Genomic DNA, 26,198 nt, shown 5'->3' with positions numbered 1-26,198 from the left:
TGATGCAAACTAACCCCCTTAAAAGCTGTACGGTGTGGGTGTCATAGCATCCAGACCCTCTGTGGCTGTGGATCACTCTTAGTGCACACATTCTTCACGCAGGCAGGTGCAGACACAGATCCAGGGTTGTGCTACTCTGCCAGTTGATGGAGTACAGGCAGCTAGGGTTAAAGGAGGAAAACAGGGTGAACAGGTCGTACCTGATCTGCAGGTTGTACTACCTGACTACCACAAGGGAAGCACACTAGAAAAATTGTACTCTGAAGTGTAGAGTGAACTAGTGCTGAACCAACTCAGGGCTTCAGTGGCTGCATCCCTGCTGATGCAGTGCTGGGCTCTGAGCCAGATCTGCACTGTCACTGGCTGTGGCCTTGCAATGCTTTATCTAGCCTTCAAACCTAGTTTTGGTAGGATAGGTTTTTGGATGGTAGCCTAGCAATAAGCTTCCCAATTTATTCCGTCTGATGATATTCCCATATAGTTGTTCCTTCACTATTGTATTGTCTTGTCCTGGTTTCAGCTGGGATAGAGTTAATTTTGTTCCTAATAGCTGGTGCAGTGCTGTGTTTTGGCTTTAGTCTGAGAACAATGCTGATAACACACCGATGTTTTAGTTGTTGTTCAGTAGCACTTACCCTGATCAAAGGCTTTTCAGTCTCATGCTTTGCCAGTGAGGAGGGGCACAAGAAGCCAGGAGCAAGTAGAGACAGGACACCTGACCCAAACTGGCCAAAGGGGTATTCCATACCACAGCACGTCATGCTTAGTATATAAACTGGAGGCGGGGGGTTACCCAGAAGGGACTGATCGCTGCTTGGGTTGGCCTGAGTATCAGTCGGTGGGTGGTGAGCAATTGTATTGGGCATCACTTGTGTTTATTGTCTTTTTTTCCTTTTCCATCTTAGTTTTATATTCTCTCTCCTTGTTATTTCCCTTATCATTATTATTAGTAATAGTATATTGTACTTTAGTTTAATGTAAACTGAACTGTTTTATCTCAACCCGTGGCGTTTACATTCATTCAGTTCTCCTCCCCATCCCATCTGCGTGGGGGGGAATGGGGGGAATGAGCGAGCAGCTGCATGGTGCTGAGTTACCGGCTGGGTTTGAACCGTGACGTGTCCTCATGCCACTTCATTAGCCTTGAAAACACTTTTTTTTTTAACCAAAATCAGCATAAACTGGGATTGAAAAATGATGGTCTAGTATAGATAGAGTGCCATTGCACTGCTTGAAGCATGAAGCCCACTGCTCAATCTCGTATTTGTCTGCGAGGCACAAACTCTTGCATTTCTCTGCAAAGATCTGGTTTAGGACACTTAGTCTATAACTATTAATAATCTAAGCCAGATAATTTCAGAGGCATATTCACAGTCCAGCACTTGTACAACTAACTCGGGAGTCTATGGGATTATAAGGAAATAGTTAATCCAAACAGATTTACATCCTTAGGACAAATGGTTAGTCTTCAGCACTGAAACACCTCTCAGCCTTTTAAATTGTGATGAGCTTTTAAAAAGGCCATCAGCATCCGAGAGTTACAGCTGGCATGTAGCAGGTGTTTACTGGCAAATACTCACTTAAGGTTGACACAGAAAAATCCACTTCCTGAATGAAAAGTAGAATATTACACAAAAGCAAACATTACCACCAGCAAGGTAAAGATCACCTCTTTGTCTCACTCACTGAGTGAATCAAATGTCTCTTGCCCTAAATCAGTAGAGGAAAGTAATGAATTCCTTTTAAAAAGAGAAAGGAAAATTAAATAGGACAAACTTAACCTCCAGAGCTCTTAATCTGTTATCAGTTTATGCAGTTGTGAATTAAGTTATTCTTTAGAGCGCTTGTATAGTCAATTTGGGGTTTCTAAGCTTTTCCTGTAGCTACTTCTCAGTGCCTTTGTTTTCCAACATGAATCTAGGAAAACTTCCAAATACGATAATTCTTACTTAGGTTTACACTTCATTGCCTTGATTATGCTATTTAGGAAAAAAACCAACCTATCACAGTCTCTTTATAGCTCTTTGGGAACATTTCTTACTGATTTCACCCATCACTCAAATAGCTTCTTTGATTGGACTTATATCTTTAATTTCCTTCTCTCTTGCTGTATTATTCCTTCCTCTTATTCTTTTCCTGTAATATCAGTATGTCTTTGTATAACATACTTCCTATTTAAAGAAACAGATTTCCTCATTTCTTTTTTACTTCAGGTGCTGTTTGAGTTTCTGAATTTTCTGTCAAGTTTCTGTATGGAACTTTTCCCATTAGAGAAGCTGCACTTGCTCCACACCTCTTTTCCTTCTGCCTCCTTTGGCTTCTGTCTCAGCATTTTGTGGCTCTAGCATTTGACTTTGTAACGAAACTAACTACTCAAATAAATTTCTTTTTTAGCATTTTCCTTAGGCTTTTTTCCCCCCTTAATTAACTGCTACTGAAGTTTGCTTCTTATAGCCAGGAAGTTGTCCTGCAGTACCCATTCTACCCACTCAGCTGTGACGTGAGCCCATCCACATGAGTGTTTCAGCATCTCAGAGGGTTGTATGCCATATACACTTTGATTTCTTATTTTGTGTGCATCTCCCACTCTTTATCTCCTTTACTGCTAAGATCTAGGTTGTCTTGACAGCAGGAAGTGGAGCTTTGGTATGAGGCATTGACTATGCCACAACCACTGAAAAAGCCAGATTTAGTACTTGAAATTCTGTTAAAACAGACATCTTTTATGGAAACAAGAAAAAGCTCAAGAAATAGTCTGACTTGGAGATTCTGAGAGATTCTGCTCTTTCTGTAAATCTTACCATAAAAAACAACTACAACATCATATTTCTTAATAACCACTATCTCTGTCATGATGTTTTGAAGTATGATATTCTGAGATTTTTTATGAAGAGAATTACATAGTAGGGAGCTGAACAGTACAATTCTTCAGTGTATTTGGGTTTTCATTTTTATATATGTCAGAATACATACAGATGTCTTTATTTGTAATCATTGTCTTATGATCAAAAATATATTGATATATGCATATATTAGTATTAACGGGAATTGTAGGTCCAAGGCAAGGACTACTTTCTGAAGGGAACTAGGAAACACATATTTCGTATACTGTAATTCTAAATTGGTGTTGGGAATGACTAAGGAAAGTAGTTTTACCTCCTTCTCAAAAAGCTCCCATTTAAAAAAGACCTTATGAAACCACTGAGAATCTTTGTCTTAATGAATGAGTCAACATGTTTGTTCGTTTGTTTGTTTGCTCTTGATGGACATTGAGTCTGTCTTCATTTCTTTGTTTGCTGAGAACTGAGCAATCCAGGGCAAAATTAATTAGTAGCAAACTTCCTTTCGAAGAGTGCTCTCTGGAGACAAGAAACCTCCTATTTTCTCTATATTTGGGAGGAGTTTGAATAGCAATTTTGGTATATGTTGTTGGGATGCTTTTTATAGAAAGCTCTGCTTACTTCGAAGGGTCTTTCTTCTCTTCAGATTTTCTTCCAGTGTCTTTTCCCTGAAGTTCTCCTTTGTGTCTTAATTTCACTCATGCATTACTTTCTTTCAAGTTCTACCAAGTTCCAGCTCTACATATTTCAGTTTTCCACAATATTTTACACTCTTAAGCTTATTTGTACTAGGACAGAGAGAAAAATAATATTGTGCATAAACTTTGTAAAGATCTCTAGGGTCTTAATGCGTATAAACATAATACATAACTGCTTAGACATTAATTCTTAGTTGAGAATCACTTGGTCTTTAAATCTTAACATCCAGATTTGTACAACTTCTACGCAGTGTTGTTATAACACCTGTCCTGTAAAGTTCTTGCCAGAGACATAAGAAGTAGGACCTGTCAAAGCAAATACAAGTTTCTTCTCCAACTGCACAACTGTGACATCCAAACATGTTGTGATGGAAGTACAAGAGTCCTAACCATGATTTTTATCAGCTAGATTCCCAGCGGAAGAGAAATTTGGAAAGATAAATTGCAGTGAGTCTATTTGTGTCTTAATTGATTTGATACCCTCCTAAAAAGACCAAAAGTCAAAATCCAGACAGTGCTATGATATTGCATTCTGTGGAGTTTTTTTTCGTCCAAGAACAATTACTTACAGCAGCAGTATAGTGGGAGGTTATTATGTGAGATTTTCTTCACTTCAGAAAGCTTGCAATTAGGATGAGACACAACAAGATAGATTCAATGTACAGACAGTGTGGGAAGGGGAAAAGGTGAAGTGTGAATCTTCAGTATTTAGCAGTTTTGAAATACATAAAAAAGAAAGGCTTAATTTCAGTCGCTGCTTCTTGCTATTAGCCCAGTACTTTAGAAGACATTCATTACAAGTGCATCTGTATGTTACTTCAGTTCATAACAAAGAAAACCAGAGAAATTTATGGAAGATAAGTATCAGATTTTGATTTAAATAGAAGACTTGTCAAAATACAGCACACAGTGTCAACAGCTGTTGTCTGAGTGTTAGGTTGTATCATTGCTCTTCACGTCAAATTGTCATAACATGCCTGTCATTGCCTCTTTCAATTAACCTTAAAACCAAGCCTGACAATTACACAAGGAACAAAGTTTAAACAGAATCCCTACATTTAGCAGCACTGTCCAATAGCAGTCAATCTCTCTTGGTGGTAATGAAGTTGTCTAAGGTATGAAGAATCCTCCAGTGATTCATAACAGCTGGATTTCTTTGCAGTTACCAAACCCTTTGCAGTAGCTCATTGTCACAGCCAGTCTCTGATAATTTACTGTTAGTAAATTCCCAAGGAAGTATGTGGTTTCTTCTGCAATTTACAGCTGTACTATGTTATACTGTGTTTGAGGAGCTACTTTTCCTCCCATCTTGTATAATCTTTACAAGGAACCCTTGCAGTAACTGTAGAAGTGGGAGGATGGCACTTTAAATCACAATGAAGCATTTCATATATAACATTCACTGTGAAATGTAGGTGACTGGAACAGGCTCCCGAGGGAAGTGGTCAAGGCACCAAGCTTGAGTTCAGGGACTGTCTGGACGATGCTCTAAGTCGTATGGTTTAGTTTTAGGTAGTTCTGCAAGGAACAGGGAGTTGGAGTTGATGATCCTTATGGGTCCTTCCTATTTTGTGATTCTGTGATTTCTGTTGGCTTACATCACGTGTCTGAAACCTGTATCTTAACACCCTTCTTTACTTCTTTCCTCTATCCTATAATTTCTCTGTTCAGGCTGTATGTTTTCTGGGATGGGGACCATTCACTGTTCTGTTTATGGGAGGACAACCTATTGTTGACTTTTGTGGATACAGTGAATTTATATGTGAATAAATGTTATGTGCCTCTACAATAAACCACTTCTGACAATTTTCTTTTTAATTTCTTTCTATGGAAGTAAAGCATAAATAGGGAAAGTTTATTGCCACCATTCCCTTCCCTAATTAATCTGTAGTCCTGTATTATTATACTTGCTTATGTTAAGTACTTTTGTTTTCTGATAAAGCACAGAACTAGTACTACAGTCTCTTACTTTTTCAATGCCTCTTTCCTGTGCTTCCAGAAAACTGACAGACTTTCACATTGAAAATCCCTTTCCTCCATCTAGAAGTGCCCTTTTCATTTCCTGCATCTCATAGGCAGTCCTTTATTCTGTATATCACTTTGTACATCTAATTATTTTAATGGTAAATGTCATATCAAGGCCAGGATTTGAAAAGTATTTCTGAGGTCCCGGCCACGCATGCCAAGAGGTGAATTTGGACATTTCATCTTGATAGGTCAAATAACACAGGCAGTTTCTGTACATGATGTGGTGTTATTAAATTATTATTAAATATAGTTTTATGTTAATGATGATACAGGTAGCAGAATATCACAAAGACTTTTCTACTGATAAGACTAAGTGCCACCTCGACCCATTATGATTCTGTGATATTATCAATACTGCTGTGTCACTCTTTGAATATGCATGTACTAAGAAAACTCTATTTTCTACCTTGCTGAATAGTGCTTCTGTAATCTTCAGTGCTCTTTGTCTACAGCATTTTTCCCAACATTGTGATAACTGTGAGGCTGTGTCATTTTTGGTGTCTATTTCTGCATTCCAACTCACCTGTCTGATTTCTCCTTTAAGGTGAATAATTACAGTTTAGAAGAAGTTACCCATGAAGAGGCAGTAGCGATACTGAAGAACACATCAGATGTAGTGTATCTGAAGGTTGGAAAGCCCACTACCATTTACATGACCGATCCATATGGCCCACCAGATATTACTCACTGTAAGTGACTTCTGCAGCTCATTTTGTAGGAGATGATTTGTCAGCTGATTGTTGTGTTTTTCATAGCTTGTCCAAAGTACCCCATTAAAGTTTATGAAACAGCTTGGTAGGCTACAAAAATGAAATGTTTACTGCCACTTAAGTATGTTACACTCATTAAATATTACAAATAATATAACTCTGCTACAATATTTTTTCAACAAAAGTAACAATATAGCTGATGTGCTGCTGTGCTGATTCCAGTTAGCCATTGTCCAGGTAATCAGACTGAACTGTAACTCTTGTGACAATTGTAGTAATAAATAAATGTAAATATATTTTTAATGTGATTAGATTTGTAGACTGGAATCCTCTGCCCACTGAAAAATTAGAACTAGCAGCAAACCACCTTGTACAAATACAGTGAAAAGTCTGCGGTGATTATATATCATATATGAAGAAAATATTTACCTGGAATGTAAAAATCCTTCTTCTTATGTTAACAACCTCCTTGATGATGTTCTTTTTGTACCCTTAAGGATATGACAGCAATTTGGATGTTCAGTCTCTCCCATCTGTCCAACCTACGCATGTCTTCAGGATTTACTCACTTCTCTTTTGTCTCCGTATCTGAGTGTCCTAGGCTCCAATCTAGTCTTTATCTCCTGCACCATCTCTTTAACAGCTTGACTCTTTGTTTTAGTTTGGGTCTAGGCTGTCCTGACAAGTTACGTGTAGTTATGTTGAGTATTGATGACCTACTGATGAATCTAGGTGCCATCAATACATGCCATTCTTTTAACCCCTCCTTCCAGTCCTCCTGGTGGCCATACTTAGACGTTCCCATTCCCTGTTCATTCACAGCAATCTTAACATTTCAGTTGCAGCTCTCTGCATCACTGGTGCCTGTTGGTCTAAACAGTGCATTACTGGAACCACCTTCCTTCATTTATGTGTTCATTAAAAAGTGTCTGCCTTGGGTCCAACTACCAACAGGGACCAGCTGCACTGTCTAACAACTGGATGGCAGTTTAATTTTTGACAAGAGCTTCAGCAACTGATCCATACCCATCTTGATCTCCTGCCAATAATCCTAAGGGCACTTAAGGCCAACCAAAGGCTGGGAAAGGCAGATTTTCCCAGTAAATGGTACAGACTTCAATTTTTCTGCACTTTTGCGTAGTGTTGCTGCTGTGGTCTGACAAAGCCAAGGGAAAAGCTTGACTTTGATTATGTTTAAATATCCATATTAATTATGGATATTTAATTAAAAATCCATATTAATCTTATGATTAAACATCCATAATGCTCCTTATTCAGACTGCTCAATAAAAGTAGAAGGGAAGGGTTTGTAACATGCACATCAGGTGATAACACTCAGCTGTGCTGAAGATACCTATTTAGTTAGCAAGTGCTACAATGGGTAGCAATCATGTTGTTCAGTAGCAGTCTGGTCTGGATCTTAGTAAAGCCTGAGAAGTAAAAATGCTAAATATTCCTATGCAATTTCCTGCTTTATAGTGCTTTCAAATTAATAATTTGGGAGTTCTAAAACAGTGTGTTTTATTATGTCAGATTATAGATCAGCAGCATATGAGAAGACAGAAGTGATTCCAGAGGGGGAGTAAAGGTTGAAAAGATTTGCAGTGGCCCACCCCAGGCTGTTGGTGCATACAGATTCATTTATCCTCAGGGAACCTTTCATTATACCTACACATTCAGAGTATTTCAGAACGGGTAACAGCCTTTCCCTGTAGAGATATTTTGCTCAGAAACATTCTGTATCTCAGTATCTGAAAGACTGAAACTCATGCTAGAAAGTTTAGCTGTCTTCTTTTCATGAGAAGATCAATCATAGGTCATTGCACAAGCACATATCATTGTTTTTCCCATTTATCATTTCCTTTTCTAGATTAACTAGAGATGGAATATGACTGTTATTACAACTCTCCGGTCATAAATATCCCAGTAACTTCAGCATAGCAAAAAGCAAGCAAGCAAGCAAACCCGCAGCCCCAGTATAGATTCAGATAGCACAGTCCTGTAATTTTCATTATTAATCATTAATGTGTAAGAGATTTGTATCCACTTTCTATTTTAAATATACAGATTTACAATCATCTGAATACCAGCTATGAAATTTCAATTATATTGGGAATTTTGGCACCTTTAGTAGATCACAGCTTTAAATCTTCACCATACATAATTCTTGCCATACATAAAATTCCTGCAATTATCCTGCATTAAACCCTTACTGTATTACTCCCCCTGCTGTATATTGAAGCCAAAAAGAGGAGTGTGCTTTTAATCTCATTTTCTCCTATTTACATTTCCTTTTTCAAGTCAGTCCTAATTGAAGAAAATGTTTCCTGTTTCCCAAACTACTTTTTCTTATTCAGATCTGTAAAGAGTCAATTGTGGCAAATGAGCCATAATAATAATAATTAGTAGTAATAGTAGTAGTAGTATTATTAACCTTTCAGGAAAAATCCAGCTGTTCATTCTTCCTTGTTACATTCGAAGCTCTCTCAGGCAAAGATTGTCTGTTTTGATGTTATTCATAGCAATGAGCATGTTCTTGGTACTTAACTGAAAAACAGCGCTCTTGTAACATCTAATCAAACATGGAAGTGGCTAACTAGAAATGCTTATTCTTACCATCAGCTTATTCTCCACCAATGGAAAATCATATACTCTCTTCTGGAAACAATGGCACTTTAGAGTACAAGGCATCCCTGGCCCCTATCTCACCAGGAAGATACTCACCCATTCCAAAGCACATGCTTGTGGAGGACGACTACACCAGGTCAGATGCGTCTCTTTATTTGCTAACTTTCATGACAATTGCAAAGGACATAGCTAAAGCGTTCAGTGCACCCCAAATAGAATATTGCATAGAGTTATTTCCACTCATATTCAGGGGAAGATGAATTGAAACTGTTACAGGTATGAAGACAACTAAGAGAAAGATCACATAAATGAATACGGACCAGAGGTCCGTGTTGCACGAGTGCACTCCTGCACTAGTTCCTAAACAGGATGGCTGCAATAGAACAATGTGGCACTGAGAAAAATATTCTGCTTCTTAACACAACTAGGAGATCTCAGGATCAGTGACTCATCTGGCTCACTGCATGTATGGGTGGAGGGACTGTATGTGCATTGTACCACTCTGTGACAGTACACTCTGAAAGGTCCAGCTTGTTTAGGTTAGCAGAAGATAAACGGAAGATAAATGTTATGGAGAGAAAACACTATGGGAAAAGAAAAATAATGTATCAACTGGCTGGAAATAAATATTGGAGGGAAACTGGAAAAAGTTTCTTAACCATTACAGCAATCATAATCTGAAACAGTTTTCTGTAAGAGCAGAGAGGTTAAAAGGAAACTGTTTATGCCGTGGCACTCGATACCTTCATATAAATGGAGTTCTTTGATGTAATCATCAGCAAAATGACCCTGGAAATTGCTTCTCATTCCTTTTTTTTTGGTTTTTTTTTGATAATCCCAAAAGAATTGTGCTGCTATATGAAAGTATGGTAACAGAATTGTATCCATGTAGTTGGCTTCCAGGTAGAAGAGGAAATAGGAAAATGCTGGGTGGGTTCTTTTCTGCCTTTTGTTAGTTCAACACTGAACGTCACTGATGAGACAGCGTGTGTTTATCTTTTTGTTTGAAGAGCACTACCATTCACTTAGGAGACAGCAGCTGTTAAGTGTGTAAAATGAGCCCACATTATAATGCCACAGAAAATGAGAAATTAATTTTTTTCCTGTGCTGCAGTATTTATAAAGTCATCGTATTTAAAGCTAGGAGGGAGCTGTTCCCATCATCTGACCTGACCTACTGTGTATATCAAGCCGAAGAATCTCCACTTATGTATTCATCAGCTTCATAACTTGCTAATTTGCATTTAATTTTTTGTGTTGCATATGATTACGATCTCAAGCTGCTGAACTTGTTGGATCAGACAGATTCAGAGTAACTAAATTGGGACACAGTGTTTAATCAGGACATAAATATATGGAAACCACACCTTGCTTCCCTCTCTTGGCTAAAAGAATTTCTCTGTTTTGACTGAGGATGCAAAGCAGACATTGCTTTCCTTCAACTTATGAGACATTTAGTTAGGATGCGTTTTCTCCAAACACTTCCAAGAAGTTACATTTTGTAATTAATAGTTAAACCATTGATTTCATTAAATTGTGTATCAAGGCTTTACCTGAGTTAGTACTGACCTCATAATTTCTAAATATGTGTGTATAGGAAGCGCACCAATGTAGCATCTGGGTTACAATGTTGAAGGCTTTCTTAATAAGCTGAATTCTCTCCTTCTGTAATGAGATGTCTCAACGTTATTACTGAGAAGGATTAAAAAAAAAGCTTAAAAAATGGCAAAAAAATCAATCTTACAAGTAGATAATAGCTAAGGAGACCAAGAAAGACTTCAGAGAAAGTGAAGTAAGTCTTCCTAAAACGGGAGAAAAGCTGCCATGTGCAGTAAAAGACCATTTAAATTGTTAGAAGGCCTGTAAGGTAATGAAGACGTATCTTTAGACAGTTCTGTGTTCTCTGTGTTCCATGCAGCTGATTTTATCTAATTACTTCTACCAAAAACACCCCAAACAAGTCATAGAAAAGAAGGCAATGGCAGTCTGAGCCCATTAGTTCAGTAGAAAGCACATTTGCTCAAAGAACTATGCAGGTTAAATATTGAAATCAATTAGTATGTCTTTTTGATCTTTTAAGGAAGAAATATTTATTTCTATACTGATATTTTTAGTTTGGTTTTAAACAAGTTAATTCTGCTGGTTTAGCTCCTAACAGTAAAACACTGGCACAGTCTGGTTCTTGACCAACCTATTCACACCAATGTCCATTTTGTATTATTTGGGGAAAAAAAATGAATGCCCAGAGAAGCTGCATCTATTCTGTGAAATACTCCTCTCCTGTGTTCTTGTTCCTATCTGGGCTGATATCCAAAGTCTTCTGTGGCACTGGCACTATTGACAGGAGAATCTGACTCTACAAACATCACTTTCTGTGCAAGACGTGGCACTGGCAGAAATAAGGGTGTCAAGTAATAGGAGCAGACTCTGAATGAATCAGAGCAAATCAGGTGAAAGTCTTGTAGTTCGAAACAAGTATTTACTTTGACCTGTTGAAAAGGAGGCTATTATATACTTAACTATATTAGTGACAACTGTTTATATGCGACACTGTTACCCAGGATACAAAAGCACAAAGATAAAATGAATGTAGTCATAAGGAAGATGGCATTTCTTGCCATTGCATTTCCTCCCTTGACGTATATCATACAGCACTATCTGAGAGACACCCAAACAAGAACTAGAGACCAGGTTTCTCTGCTGACTACAATGATAAGATCTTCAAAGCGGAACCATTTAACCCTTGAATGATGCTGAACCTTTTTGTTTGCTTTAAACATCCATGTAGCTGATTATTGCCTATTGATTCAAGTGGGACTATTGAAAATGCCACAGTTAACTCTCACAGTGATTTTCACAGCCATACACTGAGAACAGCGAATGCACTCTTTCTGTGCAATGCCATAGGATTTGCAGACAAGACTGCCATTAAAATAAGAAGATATTTGGAAAGCCTTTGTTGCTGACCGGTTTCGAAAGACTTAAAATCTTTTGGGATGTAATTATAAGATTGATAATTTTAGTGAAACTTACAGATTTCCTCACATACTTTTTTATAATTAAGATGTTTGCCAACTCCTACAGCGCTATCCATTAAAACTACCTCGTTCATGCTACAAGGGGTTTTCAGGCCTGATTTACATAGTGATCACATAGGGAAATTATTACTTGTGCAGTCATTATATGGCAACACTTCCAGCAGGTTTTTATTTGTGCCAGCTATATTTGGAACAGTAACTTCTCCATTATAAGAGGCTTTTGCAATTTCGTAATTCTTTGCACATGAGATTTGAGTGAGGCTGATGACAAGCTTACTTGCTATAATGAATCTATTGGTAAAGCTTAAATGGTTGAACATTCAACTGAATTTGTCCACTTCCTCTTGCATTTATTTTTTGTTTTTCTCCTCCCTCCCCCTCCAGTTCTAAGGGGTTTTTTAACTAAATACTCATATTTTGCTAACAAAAATAAGTGTCTCTATTGATAAAAATTTGTGGGTTTTGGTCTGATATTGTATGCATCTGAAAAAATTCAGTACAACTTTTGCTTGATAAAACAAAGGGGAGAAAATAACTTAATCCAAGCACAAGGGATAGAAAAGAAACAAATCATTTTCAGCCACAAGTTTTAATGAAGCTGGATGTTTTTTAATTACTGAGCTTTTTGAAGTTGTGTATATTATTGATCCAGAATGCTGTCAGTGATAGGCATAATTGACTTTTTGTTTTATTGGATACATTTTAATTCACTGTGGATGGAAGCTTTACCTTCCTTTATTTTATATAAAGATTGTCACCTTTTAAAATCTAAATGAAATAACACAATGTCAGGTTGGTAGAATGTGGATAAAAGCCAACTCTATCAATACAGTCATCATCATTCTGCAAGTAAGTCCTTATTTGTTTTAATTTCTAGTAAAATTAAAGCATTGTGCGGGCAATGCAGGAGATTCATTGACAGTTGCTGACAATTTCCTAATGCTGCCATAGGGGAGAAACAGGAATAATTCTCTTCTTGAGTTGCTGCTTACATAAAGGGAAAAACTAGTGGCAAAGGTGGTGATAAATAACAGCTGGATCAGAGTGACCATGAGCTGTTTCAGTTCATGATTCAAAGGAAGTCTAAATAGTCAGCAAGTTATGACTGTAGACTTCAGAAGAGCAGACTTCAGCCTTTTTGAAGAAGTGCTAAGCAGAATCTCTTGGGATGCTGCCACAGAGACATAGGGTCCATGAAAAATGGATGATTTCTAAATAAAACTTGTTGAGAACTCATGAATGAACCATCCTCTTTAGCAGGAAGGAGGGGGATTCAGCAGAAGGCCTTCTTGGCTGAGCAGAGAGCTTTCTGATGGCCTAAAATGCAAGATATAGACAAGCATTGCTTGGCTGCTTAATGACAAAGTCGAAAAGCTGAATGATTTGAGCTCAGACAAGAGCAATAAAGGAAAACAAAAAGTGATTCTTCAGATGTGCTACATTTAAAAAATTAAGGTAAAATTTGATGAAGGGAAAAACTAATGAACGGAGGAAGACAATGTAATGACAGACAATACAGAAAAAGCTGAAGCACACAACATCATCTTTGCCAGGCATTTAAGGGACCAGAAGGTAACTGAAATAGTCAGCATAGATTTACCGAAAGCAAATTGTGTGCTTGTCCAGCCTGGTGGTCTTTCCTGATGAAATGACTTAGCTGTGCGGATGAGGGGAGAGCAGTGGCTGCCCTATACTGACCCGGGCCACAGCACAGGTCCTGCCTTGAGCAGGAATGCCTCTTTGCTGGGTGAAAGCACAGCTGACTCCAGAGTCATGCCTGACCTATGCTGTAACTCCCACAGATGTGTGTCTGGGATCTGCTGTGGGGCACATGGTGATTCCTTTTCTCTACTAGTTCCCCTGGGGAGTGGCTGCCAAGGTATTTCTCACACCTCTTCTGTGGGCAGGAGATGCTGCAACACAAGGAGCACCCTTTAAAACTCCTGCAACAGCATCTCATCCAAACACGAGGAAGTGTTGGATAAACACATTCAACTAATCAATAGCTGGAAAGAAAAAATGCTTTGTAAAGGTTTGGAAACCTTCTGGATACCCTTTGAATATCTCTTGGATTATATGCTGTCACCTTGCTCATCAGCCTTCTCCCAGCATGGCTATGCTCATTTGCATGCAAGGGCTGACTTTGGTGAGGCTTTTGATACAGTCTCCCACAGCACTCCCATCTGAAAGCTGAGGAAGTGTAGACTGTAAGAAGAGACTGGGTTGGGAACTGACTGAACCAGTAGGCTCAAAGGGTAATGATTACTTGACATCTGTCAGGTGGTCAGTGATGAGCAGAGTAGCTCAGGATACCTTGCACATCAGTGAATATCTTCATCAATGACCTAGATCATGACACATAGCGCACCCTCAGCAAATCTGCAGAGGATAATAAATTAAGGGGGAGTGGTTAACATGACAAATGGCTTAGCTGTATTCCAGACAGATCTTGATATACTCGAGGACTTGGCGTTGAAAAGCCTTACAAAGTTCAGCAGGAAGAAGACTGCATCTCAGGTGCAACAGCAGCACACACTTGTATGGGCCGTGAAATAAACATGAAACTGCTGCTTCATTGAAAATGACCTGGAGGTTACAGCAGATGCCAAGCTGAACATGGACCCAGGAGTGCCATCTCATTGCTAGTCAGGTAATCAGCATAGTAGGCTATAACAGGAGAAGCATGGCCAGCACAAAAAGATGAGTTATTTTCTGGAAGGCTGTGACCAATTCCCCTATTTCAACTTCAGGAGTGTTGTGGAAAAGCAGGAGAGGGTTCTCAGAGTCCTAAATCGCATGGAGGTTAGAGGGATATTGAGGGAACTGGGGCTTGTTTAATGTTGTGAAGAAGAGGTTAAGAGGCAATTTAAGATCACCCTATAAGTACCAAGTAGCAAAGATGATGAAACCAAACTCTTCTCAGTAGAGAAGGACCAGTGGCCAGAAGCATTTGCTTTGGATGTTCTCATTTCAGTTTAAGAAGAAAAAAATAGACAGCAGATGGGTGTACCAGTACTGGAGCAGGTTTCTTAGTAGGGTTGTGAAATATCCACCCTTCGAGATTTTTAGGATTTGGCTCGATAAAATCATGGCTGATCGGTTCTGGTGTTTGCAGTAATCCTGCTTCCAGCACAAAATTGGATGAGATGACCTATACAGATGCATTCCACCCAGATTTTCTATGGCAGTAGGAAGAAAAGAAGTGGTTTTTTCTAGGTTTTTTGTGGGACATTCATTACTATTACAGCTGAGAGAGAATTACAGTTTACTCTTTAGCAGATGTCTGCCTGCCTATTTGCAGAAATGCTGAAATTATAGCCTAAAAATCCTCTGGCTTTTAGATGTACATTCCTTCTGTCTCTAATGAACAACATCAGGAAAGATCCATAAAAACAAAGAACTACAATCTTGAGTTTTTACTTCCTATTTAACTTCAGGAAACGATAACATCAAAATTCTGTGCTTCAGCTGATAAAAAATTCACTTTAACATTTAACTCTGGCTGGATAAAAAGACTCATGGATGGAAAAGCTGAGTTGCCGGTTTTGCTGTGAAAAGCATATTTGATTTTTTTTAACATGTATCTTTGAAAAATAACATTTTCTGGATGAGGAGGAGGTGCTGGGGACTGGAAGGGAGAAAAAGAAGAGCCATGAAGTTGAAGTCTCCGGGGATTTTTAACCTGTTTTGAAACAGTTCCTCAACTGTTTCTTTACTTACGTAAACTTGCTAGTTGAGGATATTTTATGGAAACACCTTTAAGTTTGTATTGATACACAGATTTGACTTTTAAGTATTAAACTATTCCAACTAATATTATGGTTTGTGTGTTATAAAACTGTAAGAGTTTTCTGGCATGGTTTTGTGAAGCATAACAATAGGAAAAAGGAACTGCAGTTTTTAGTTGTGAGTCCTGAAAACTGTTCCTTTGGGATCTTTAATGAGTTGATTTAGTTAATCCATTGACAAAATCCATATGTTGCATGTTTTAAAAGTGTATATTTGCTGAAAAGAGTTAGCTGCATAGTTCTTGTGTGGGAACAGAAGTGAAACTCATGTTTCCCAGATGATCTTCAAGTACTGTAGGTAGAACTTTCAAATGGTGATTTTTACACCATGTTTTTGACCCAATGTTACTTCAGGAGTGATGAGTAAAAGATACTCAGATAAAAGTACACTGATGCAGTTATATGAATATGACAAGCAATTGTGAGCACTCAGTCGTATCACCGTGCCTAACCCAAACTCAGCATGTCAGCTATGCCCTAAAGAGAATAAACTAGTAATATGGGGAGACTGATAATTCCTTTTATTTATTCTTCTTATTAAATCAGTTGTAACTTGGGCAGATTAATTGTTTAAGTTAATATTTTCATGCTCATTTTTTGCCTGGGGCTGGATTTGTTTATCTAGGAATAGCAAAGGTTGTATGTTTGTTTTGATTTAAAATTCAGTGTAAATTACATCTATTATAGTTAAAGTAATTTTAAATAACTACTAGTATTACCAAATTAAATTGCATTTAGTTTCAGCCATAGCTACTTGGTCATTTAAGGGATGGAGGGAGAATTACATGGCTTGGTTCACGTTCTGTTCTAGTCTAGTCTATCTTAAAGATTGTGAGGATACTGTATATTAAGTACTGGAATATTCCACACATAGCTTCACAGTGTTGAAATATGGGAGAAGATGGAACTTAATCCACATAGCATTTCCACTGTATTTGTGAAAATCCATCTTAATGCCAAAAAATATTAGTCTTTGGAAAAACTGCAGTTTATTTGTGTTTAATATTTTTTGCAATAGAACTCTTCCAGATTCCATATTGCACACTGAGGTATATCAAAGCTTCTCACAGTTCTGTAATAGTGACTCGATTATTTAAAAAAGCTAGTATGATTGAGCACAGCATTATATGGCCAAAGCTAATTTTCTCTCTACTTATTTCTTCCACCCCTTTCTGACACAGAAACATAATCAGGAGTGATTCTGTTTTGTACTCTGAATGCCCAGTTCTGTCAGATTTCAGCACTAGAGAGACCAGAGGAATAGTGGGAGTGTTTTGGCAACGAATTATGGTGAGATTGAATGCTAGCTAAAATGAGGGAGAACTTGTCACTGGTTGTGTGAGAATGGAAATCACAAGAAAGGAAGACTGGTATTTATTGGATAAGAAACTTGGATTTGGAAATGGAATTTAGGACAAGGAAGAACATAAGTGAGAAATGGGTGAAGAAGCATGAAGAAGTAAAGAAAAATATCCTGGAGCAGAGCAGCAGTGAATTTCAGGGCTACTAAACCAGCAACTCCCTCACACAGTGAGACAAGAGGTTTGGGATAATCAGTCGTTGTGCAAGACGACTGGGGCAAGGAACAGAGATAGAGAGCAGGTAGGAGAAGTTGCTGATAAGATGCTGGCAGGATCAGGCTAAGGCCATCTCTCTCTAGAAAAATGGAGAGGAACCCAAGGTTTCTGGGGTTTGTGTGATGTGTACGTGATCCCACCAGGCAGTCTGTTGTGATAGTTCATCTCCATTGCCTGTCTGTCTGCAGGATGGCAGCCTGCTGCTGCTACTGGTTACTCCCTGTCTCTCAGAAGGCAGAGTTCTCATGCTCTAGCTCTTAAATTAGAGACCTTGCTGATTATTATATTGAATTCAATATGGTGTCCCATAATAGGATTTCTTTCTTGGTTGAGTCTTCAATTAATCTAAGGAATTATTAAAAAAGCCCTCAAAAATGTAAAAGAACACTATTTGAGTTACACATTAAATGTTCAGTTAAGAAAAGAAAAATAAAAGTTTGTCCATATAACCTTATATTGGACCCTTGGTGAAATATGATCATACAGTATTTAGTTATGCTATCATCTAAGAATGTCTACTTGTAGAACACCAGTCACCAGCTTTTTAGAAAACAGGTCACAGCTGTATTTCCTAACTCTTATTATTCATTCCCTTCAATGAAGCATGAAATCACTAAATTGCAAAGCAACTATTTGATATATATAATGTATTTAATACAGAACTTTTGTCTTAAACTAATCATTTAACTTTACAAATGCATAATAATTGTCTGCCTATCATAAGATTTCATTTTTCTACCCCAAATTTATTTTAAATAACAAGTCTTAACTTGAGAGAATAATTTATGTTGAAGTAAAAATATAGTTATTGTCAAGTCACCAAGTAGTCCGTTATGTCCTGAGTAATCCACACAGATTTAAACAGGCCTGTCAGAGATCCCCAAGTAATAGGATTTGACTATTTCTAATACAGTCAGTGGAAGCTACTTATTACTTAACACTTTAAAAGAAAGAATCAAATTCCAGAATCTGCTTTAGTGTTTGTATAGAGATTTTTGAAATGAGCTAGTAAGATTGGCAGTGATAATGGTTATGGAAATGGTAAGTAACATTTAATAGTGCACAGAGGATAAAGGTAGCCCCGAGTACATACTACATGTATCATGGACATGGACTCTTAAAGCAGCTATTACCACTTAAGAAAGACACCTTGGGGTGATTGTGGTTAGTCCTGTGACATTGTCAGCTCAGTATTCAAGAGCAATCAAAAAAGTAATTAAGAATGGAAATAGGATCTGATAGGAAACAATGCAAAATATAATGTTTTCCTGTATGAATCTATGATGCATCCAAGTCTTGAGTACTACATGGAGGCAACAGGAAAAAGCCCAGAGGAGGGTGACAGAGATGATCAAGGGTGTAGCATAGTTTGCAGGTAAAGCTAAATAACAAATAAGTCCAGTGTAGAAAAAAGATGTCAGAGACAGATAAAAGAGAGCTTGCAAAAGTACTTCTGGCACAGAGAAGGCAACAGGCACTATTATCTTATAACTAAGATACAGGGAGTTTACAATGCATTGCCAAGTTTAAAATACAGAAAATTGAAGGTTTTGAAACGTTACCATTTGTTATCAATGTGCAACCAAAGAACACGCTTACAGTACACAAAGTTAGAGGTGTCTGGGTATGTCACATGATTGGTTTGTGAGACTCATTGCCCCAGGATGCTGTGAAGCCTAAGAATAGAACAATGTTCAAATATGGATGAGGATACATGCTCAAATTCATGGTGGATAGGCCTACTGACCACAGTTTGCTTGGATTTAGTTTCTGGTTTTTATCGTCCTTGCTGATTTTCAGTGGCTGAGCGGGGAAGGGCCATTCTTTACTGGCCCTGTTTCCCTAAAAAACCACTGCAAGCGGCTGGAGCCTTTGGTCTGATAGTCCCCGCATTCCTAAGTGAAACAGCCTTCTTTTCCATTACTGCAACAGAACATCATTACTGATTTTTTTCAAATTAAGCAGCCATTTCATTTCCTTATTCCTAATGTTTAAGAATAACGAGTGTAGAATTGGGTGTACAATATTAAAAGTTTTAAATTATGCCTTCTTGTAGACCATTTCATCTGAAAACCCTATTAAAATGTTTAAATAGTATGGTTAAGAGGAACAAGGCAATTCTCACTCTTTATTACTGTGCTATAAAGAATTGCCATGATCTAAGCACTTGTTTTGCAGTTATGGAAAACTTTAAGGCTCATGAAAATAGCAGCTAATAATGGAAAAGCTGAGAAATCATTGATTATAGAAGGATTTCCAGAAAGAACTTAGGTAATGTACTTCAGGTGTTTTCTTCCAGCTCTCCACACCCTTTCTCTGTCTTTCATTTAATGGAAAGAAACATAGAATCATACAATCATAGAATAGTTAGGGTTGGAAAGGACCTTAAGATCATCTAGTTCCAACCCCCCTGCCATGGGCAGGGACACCTCACCCTACACCATGTGGCCCAAGGCTCTGTCCAACCTGGCCTTGAACACCACCAGGGATGGAGCATCCACAGCCTCCCTGGGCAACCCATTCCAGTGCTTCACCACCCTCACTGTAAAGAACTTCTTCCTTATATCTAATCTAAACTTCCCCTGTTTAAGTCATATAAATGATTGGGTCTTATTTGAATTGCCAGGACACAACCTATGAAATAAAATGAACTTTCAATTCTAAAGAAATCTATTGAACAAGAAGGTATGTTGTTCTCCTAGAAGATTATAAGAACAAGAAACTAAAAGATGTCAAAAGACATATAAATATCACTGGTTATTAGAATCATAGAATAGAATCATAGAATAGTTAGAATTGGAAAAGACCTTAAGATAGAATCATAGAATAGTTAAGGTTGGAAAAGGCCTTAAGATCATCTAGTTCCAACCTCCCTGCCATGGGCAGGGACACCTCACACTAGACCATGTCACCCAAGACTCTGTCCAACATGGCGAAGTGGAAGAGTTTGTATTAAAATGCTATTGATTTTTGTTTTAATAGTGCTATACTTTTAAAGACAGTTCTTTGCACACTTTCCAGCAACATTATATTAGCAATACTAATGTATTAGTTGTCTTTACTGAACTTGGGTACAATTAAAAATTGCTACTGAAAAAAAAAGAAGTTGGAAACTTGTAGCTTTGTGAGATTTATTCTCTCTCAAATTGAATTTAGTGTTCCCTGGCTATAGACCTGAATACTCAATATGCTGTGAGAGCTTAGCTGGTTTCTTTCCATATCATAAAAGCTTTTAAAATGTTTTTTAAAATTAAACTGTTAATAGTTATTACACTGTGTGTTGGCAACTGAATGCTGCCAAACAGGATTCTGCAGTAAAAAAAGTTTAAATTGAGGACACTGCATGACGCTAAGGAGACAGAGGTTTTAATAATGCCATTTTCTTATAACTTCTGTTGTGCAATAAAGCCAGCCTGAAACAATAACACAGTGATCCAAACAAGGAATAATAAGGTCTACAACCAGCCAGGAAGATTTGTTTTCTTTACACAATCTGTTATGAAATAAATAAAGCAAACCAGTGTCAGATCAATGTTCTACCTCCCACTGTTACGGTTAGCTTTTCCACCAATTAGTTATATCTTTCTGTGGAAATTGTGCCTCATTGCAGTTAGGGCTATACTGATTGACAGGTCCAGCTTTCAATTTTTTGGGTGGGCTAGAAAAATAGTTTATGACTATCATCTTCTAGTGAGGAGAAATATAGGTGACAAGAGAAAATGCTGCCCTAGAAGAATCATTTAATAAAGCTTGGTGGTCTTCTTAGTTACCTTTTTTTTGGGGGGTGGAACATAAGGGGATGTTTTCAAAAGTAGGTACATACTAGTTTGACACAGGGAAGTTGAAGAGTCAGGAGGATATTTAAAGATAGTCTGTTGCAGCAAGTATCTCATTACTTTTAAGAATTACTGGCCTACATGAAGCACAGTTTGTATGAGCAGGACGGTGATGTGCCCAGTGAATGTTTTGACATTATTTAATTTATATTTATTAAATCTAATTGGGAGAGAAATAAGTTTATATTGATCTGAGCTGGACCCTTGATGTTACATACTGCTTATTTTTCAAGTTCTTGTTTTTCTTGCCAATAAAATGTGCAGCCAGGGCCCAGCCATGCAACTTGAGCTATTAGCATGTGCCTCTGAGTAGTATGAAGGTATCTAAAGAACCAGTTCTTAATGACCTTGAAGAATGGCATCTGATGGTAAATAAGTGCCTATGACGATCTCAGACCAGTTCACAGACCTTACAAGGAGGGCACTCATAACTGGAATTAGCCAATACTCTGAATCCTATGCTAAGCAGAGTCCAAGCTTTGAAAGGATAAGAAGTTTGAATTCCTTTTCTTAACCTTAAGACCTCTCTGTTCTGCTGAATTAGAGAGGGTGTGGTGTTAGCTAAGTCACAGTATCACATAATACCAATGAGTAGAGGGCTTTATACAACAATGTGGTGACTTGTTCCAATTTTCTGTTATGTTCCCATCCAGCACGATTAAAAAGAGTGAAAAATGCTAAGTGTTTTAAAATCTGGTGGACTTCGCAAGACATTTTGTTAGGAATCCCGTGTTTATATTAGAAGTACCAATTTGGTCTCAGTATTTAGGTAGATGTTGAATGTTTACCTTTGTTTTGCTTTTGGAAGCAGTTTGTAGCTCTCAATTAGCAAAGCAAACACTCATATCTGTCCATCTCTGTGGCATGATTTGTGTCTCAGCACAAGGTTGGATGGTCACTCACTGATGACTCAGTGTAGTTTGAGCATTCACAATATATCCAAAGGGTAGCAACACTCATATTGTCTACCACTCGGAGAAAGCGAGTAACTCGAATATAGGAAGCTAGCAAGTGGTTTATGGACTAGTTAGTGTTTTAACCCATGGAGAAATCTACAATTTTTATTCATCATTCTGCACTGTGGCAACACTTCAGTTTTCACAGCATGTATCATTTATATTCAGTATTTGTACTGTTCTTTAATATACTGCCTAAAAGCAAAAGTGATTTCTGAGGGAATGAAAGACAGTATTGGTCTGAAATACAATAATAGAAGTGTTTTTCCTCTGGATTTTTTTATATTGAAAGCAGCAATTGATTTAGTAAATAAATTATTAAATCCAACCCTCTGTAACAAGTTGATAAAAAAGAATTGCTACCTTGAACATTTGTAAAGGGGTTTTACTAAATGCTTGACAGAATGCTTTATAACAAAACGAGTGACAGCTTTGATGTTTTGATATTTGTTAATCTGACAGTGCCATTTTTATAACTCTAAAGTTTTCCCTGGGAAAGTCAGGCGCAAAGAGTTCTCAAATCATACGTCAGATTGCAATGAATAATGTTATTAGCATTGAGTGAGACCAAGTTTTAAGTAAAGCAGCTACTCCTTTTCCCCCAAAGGACAAAACCAGAAGCTAACAACAAAGGAAAACATGTTCTCTGTATCTGCCAGTGCATCCACGATCGTAATAACTTCTGGTACCTGTGAAAGTCACAGCGAAAACCACACCCATGTGAGGCACAGCGCAGCCAGAAGAACAAAAAGAGTTCATTAACTGCTTGGCCTCTTGATATTTTCAGGCTTCTGAAATAAGATTTTCATCTAGCTACTACTGTATCGCTGTGATTAAAGGCAGTGGCATATCCTGGATCTTCTGGCAGAAGCGAGGGTATGACAGCAATTGCATCTTGGCACTCTTTAGAACAGAAACTTCAGGAAATTATGAGTCAAGTTTCACTCTGCCAGTAGTCCCAGAGGTATCTGCTGGGGCCAGTGCCGTAGTTGGAGAAGTTGCATGATGGGAAATGTGCTATATGGTGCTTTTTTCTTTTAAAACTGTGCTGGTTTTCTCCTGTGGATCCCTGGCTGATTGGTATTAAAGGCTGCATCCCCTTCTCCCCTCTCCCCAGGCGGCTCCCGGGGAGGTTTGTGGTAAGTATTGCTCTAGGTATCAGGAGAGAAGTGCACTGACCTGTCAGTGTCAGCTTTAGGGTCTTAACCTTCGTACCTAGCTCTGCAGACTGCTGTCTGTAATTTGGGGCAGCAGTGCAAGAGGAACTGCAGTAGCCTTGTCAATGAGGTTACCTTCTTCAGATGTGGTCTGCATAATCAGATTTCGAAGGTTGAATCTGAAAAGAGAGCCAAGAACTCTTGAAATGAAATGAATTGCCTGCCAATGAGATGAATTGCTTACATGGTTCATTACCATCAGTGTTATTATAGGGTATGGCTCACTTTGACCACAACTCTAATTGCAAAGTCCCAGCTCATCGGGGCAGGAGTATGTTATATTAACAAGTAATATGTACTTCATCTTTATCTTAATGGGTAAAAAATACATCTTGTCAGGTAATAAACATTTTCTTCAATGCAATGCTCAAAATTAAGGTCACAGAAAGCTGTGCAGAAGTAATATTGTTAGATTTTTTATATATATATGTATATTTTTAAAGAAAGTATGTGGGAAAATTCATAACTGAGCTTCAGAATAAGATGTTTCCTTTCAGTCCCACACTTCCCATGAGCCAGTTTTATGGCCCACTTATATTGTGTATATCGTTATATGCAGTTACTTGTATGCCGTAATACTATGGTATCAAATGTTTCCTTTAACAGCACACTTTACTTGTCAGAAAAGCCCTAGTGAAAAGGTCTTGACAGAATTGCTATGCATGCTTTTAAAATGATTGCTGTGTTTTCTCTGTATTCTCATCCACTAATACACACCTGATCTTTTACTCTTGTCTCTGTATCACCAGGCCTCCTGAACCTGTTTACAGCACTGTGAACAAACTGTGTGATAAACCACCTTCTCCTAGGCACTATTCCCCTGTCGAGTGTGACAAAAGCTTCCTTCTTACAGCTCCCTATCCCCACTACCACGTAGGCCTGCTCCCTGACTCTGAGATCACCAGGTACTGCATGCGCTTCTTCCTCACCTCCTTCGTTAGAGTGCATGAACATCACTGGATTTATCTCATAGTTTGCATCTTCACCATAGATCTTCTTTTTCTACAGCTTATGCTTGTTTTTAACCATGCTTTCACATTTGCACCACCGGAAGATATGTGCTACTGCAATATATATAATTTTGGTCATCCAAAATCCAGTGATGAACACAAGCAATGTTTTGATCCATTGGAATGGTGCTCTAAAATAGGTTACATGATATGTATCACATTTTACAACTGAATTCAGTATTTTTCTCTGTGAGAATGAAAAGTGACTAAAGCTTCACTGAAAGCTGTAGCAATTCAGTTTGATTCAGTCATTTTATTTCTGTGTCGTGCATACTTTGATCACTGAGCATCTTTGGGTTTATAGAGTGGCTACCTAAGCCTTTAAGAAGCAATTGAGGAAAAAATAATCACCTCCCTCACCAAGCTGTGGTTGAGAATATATCTAAAATTTAGCATTCCCTAGGCTAGCTGTGCTCTGAGAGAACAGTTAGTAAAACCTAAAGTGATAACATTTCCATAACTGAAGTAATGGAAGACATTTCTGTAAAATATTGTCAGTTACTGCCTCCTGAGAAATATTTAATAAAGAAAAACGTACCCTCCAAAAAATGTATCTAGTATAACCCAGCTATTCTTCTGTAATCTACTGGGATAGTAGTAAACTACTTGCAAACAAGACTTGGGAGATAGAGGAAGAGTAGGGTACAAGTTTTCAAGAAGATGATGAGTGCTTCCTTTGTCAGGAAAGATACTATGAACTTTTGTATTCTGGAGTGGAAGAAAAATAATTGTATTTGGAGCTTTGATCATAGGCATTTTCTACAGAAAACACCAAAGAAAAGAGTAATGTGGGAAGAGTAAGAGCAGAAGCGTGTAAGTGGAAAGTAAAATGGTAAATTAATCTAAGATACCCTAACAGGAAAGAAACCCCAGGGATTAGAAAAACAGCTGTGAAATGCATTGCAGTGCTATGAAATAGACAGCTAAATTAAAAAAGCAATAAGACAAATACTAGTGAATGCGACAGATGTGCTCAGACCATGCAGAAGCTGTTTGTTGATTAGAATGAAAACTGTGTAGCTTCTAGAATTTGTAAACAGATGCTTAATCACTGGACAAAGGGATTAGTCAGGCTGTTCAGGCCAGTGCAAGTTTGAGTGAAAACACTGATAAGGACAATGTTTTATAAAGGTATAAATAAGTCCAGAAAGGTGCTAGGCACTAACATCTACCCACAATATTTTAATTTCTCTGCAAATACTATCTTAAAGGAAATAAATAAGCAAAGATTAGTAAAATTACTTTGGGTCTTCAGGTACAGTTTACATATGAGTAATTTATCTGTAAGCATCATAGTGCTGCTGTATGTTTAAAGCCAGACAGCATAAGAGGTCATTGTAAAAAGACTTTTAAAATGATCCCTTTAGAAAGGAAGGGACCAACTTGAACTAGAAAGTTGAACAAGCAGGCTCATAGGGGATTTTGGGACCTTGAAATTGTGTGTTGTGGGCACTTAGGATTAGACTGTGACATGCTAAATGTAGAGAGACGCAGTTCATTGCTAAATGGTTGATCTCTAAAGACTTGACTGTCAGGACAGTGGAGATAGGCTGGGGGGGAAAGGGTGATTCTGATAAGGCTATTTCCTGCAGATCAGATACACAAATGCCAGTAATGAGAGGAGCCCTGGAGAGCTCATAGAACTAGGCCATTTTCCCACCTGAAGGTATAATTCTCTACATCCTTTTGCTTTATTGTGTGATTGATTGGATTCTTGGTCATCAGATATTTGATGACCTGATATCAGGACTTAAAAAGCTGGGCTTTGTTTTACTGAGTGTCAATTAACAGTTCTCTTTGAGAACGAGGTTTCATTTCTCTTCATTCTACCTTGATGTATAATTAAGCTCTAGTCCGTGTATACTTAATCAG

At 37.9% G+C, this 26,198-nt stretch overlaps 1 protein-coding gene across 35 annotated transcripts in view; it reads left to right on the top strand.

The window, feature by feature from the left end:
• Positions 1-26,198, top strand: part of DLG2 (discs large MAGUK scaffold protein 2) — a 997,741-nt gene that overhangs the window by 721,960 nt on the left and 249,583 nt on the right. For all 35 annotated transcript variants that reach the window (XM_030474393.1, XM_030474424.1, XM_032919710.1 and 32 more), the window contains 3 exons: positions 6,111-6,255; positions 8,899-9,040; positions 24,066-24,221. In XM_030474393.1, the coding sequence (XP_030330253.1) occupies positions 6,111-6,255; positions 8,899-9,040; positions 24,066-24,221 (443 nt within the window). The remainder of the gene's footprint in view (positions 1-6,110; positions 6,256-8,898; positions 9,041-24,065; positions 24,222-26,198) is intronic.

Source organism: Strigops habroptila, chromosome 2 (assembly GCF_004027225.2).
Source record: "Strigops habroptila isolate Jane chromosome 2, bStrHab1.2.pri, whole genome shotgun sequence".
NCBI lineage: Eukaryota > Metazoa > Chordata > Aves > Psittaciformes > Psittacidae > Strigops > Strigops habroptila.
Note: the sequence above shows the minus strand (reverse complement) of the source record. Positions and strands in the feature narration are given on the sequence as shown.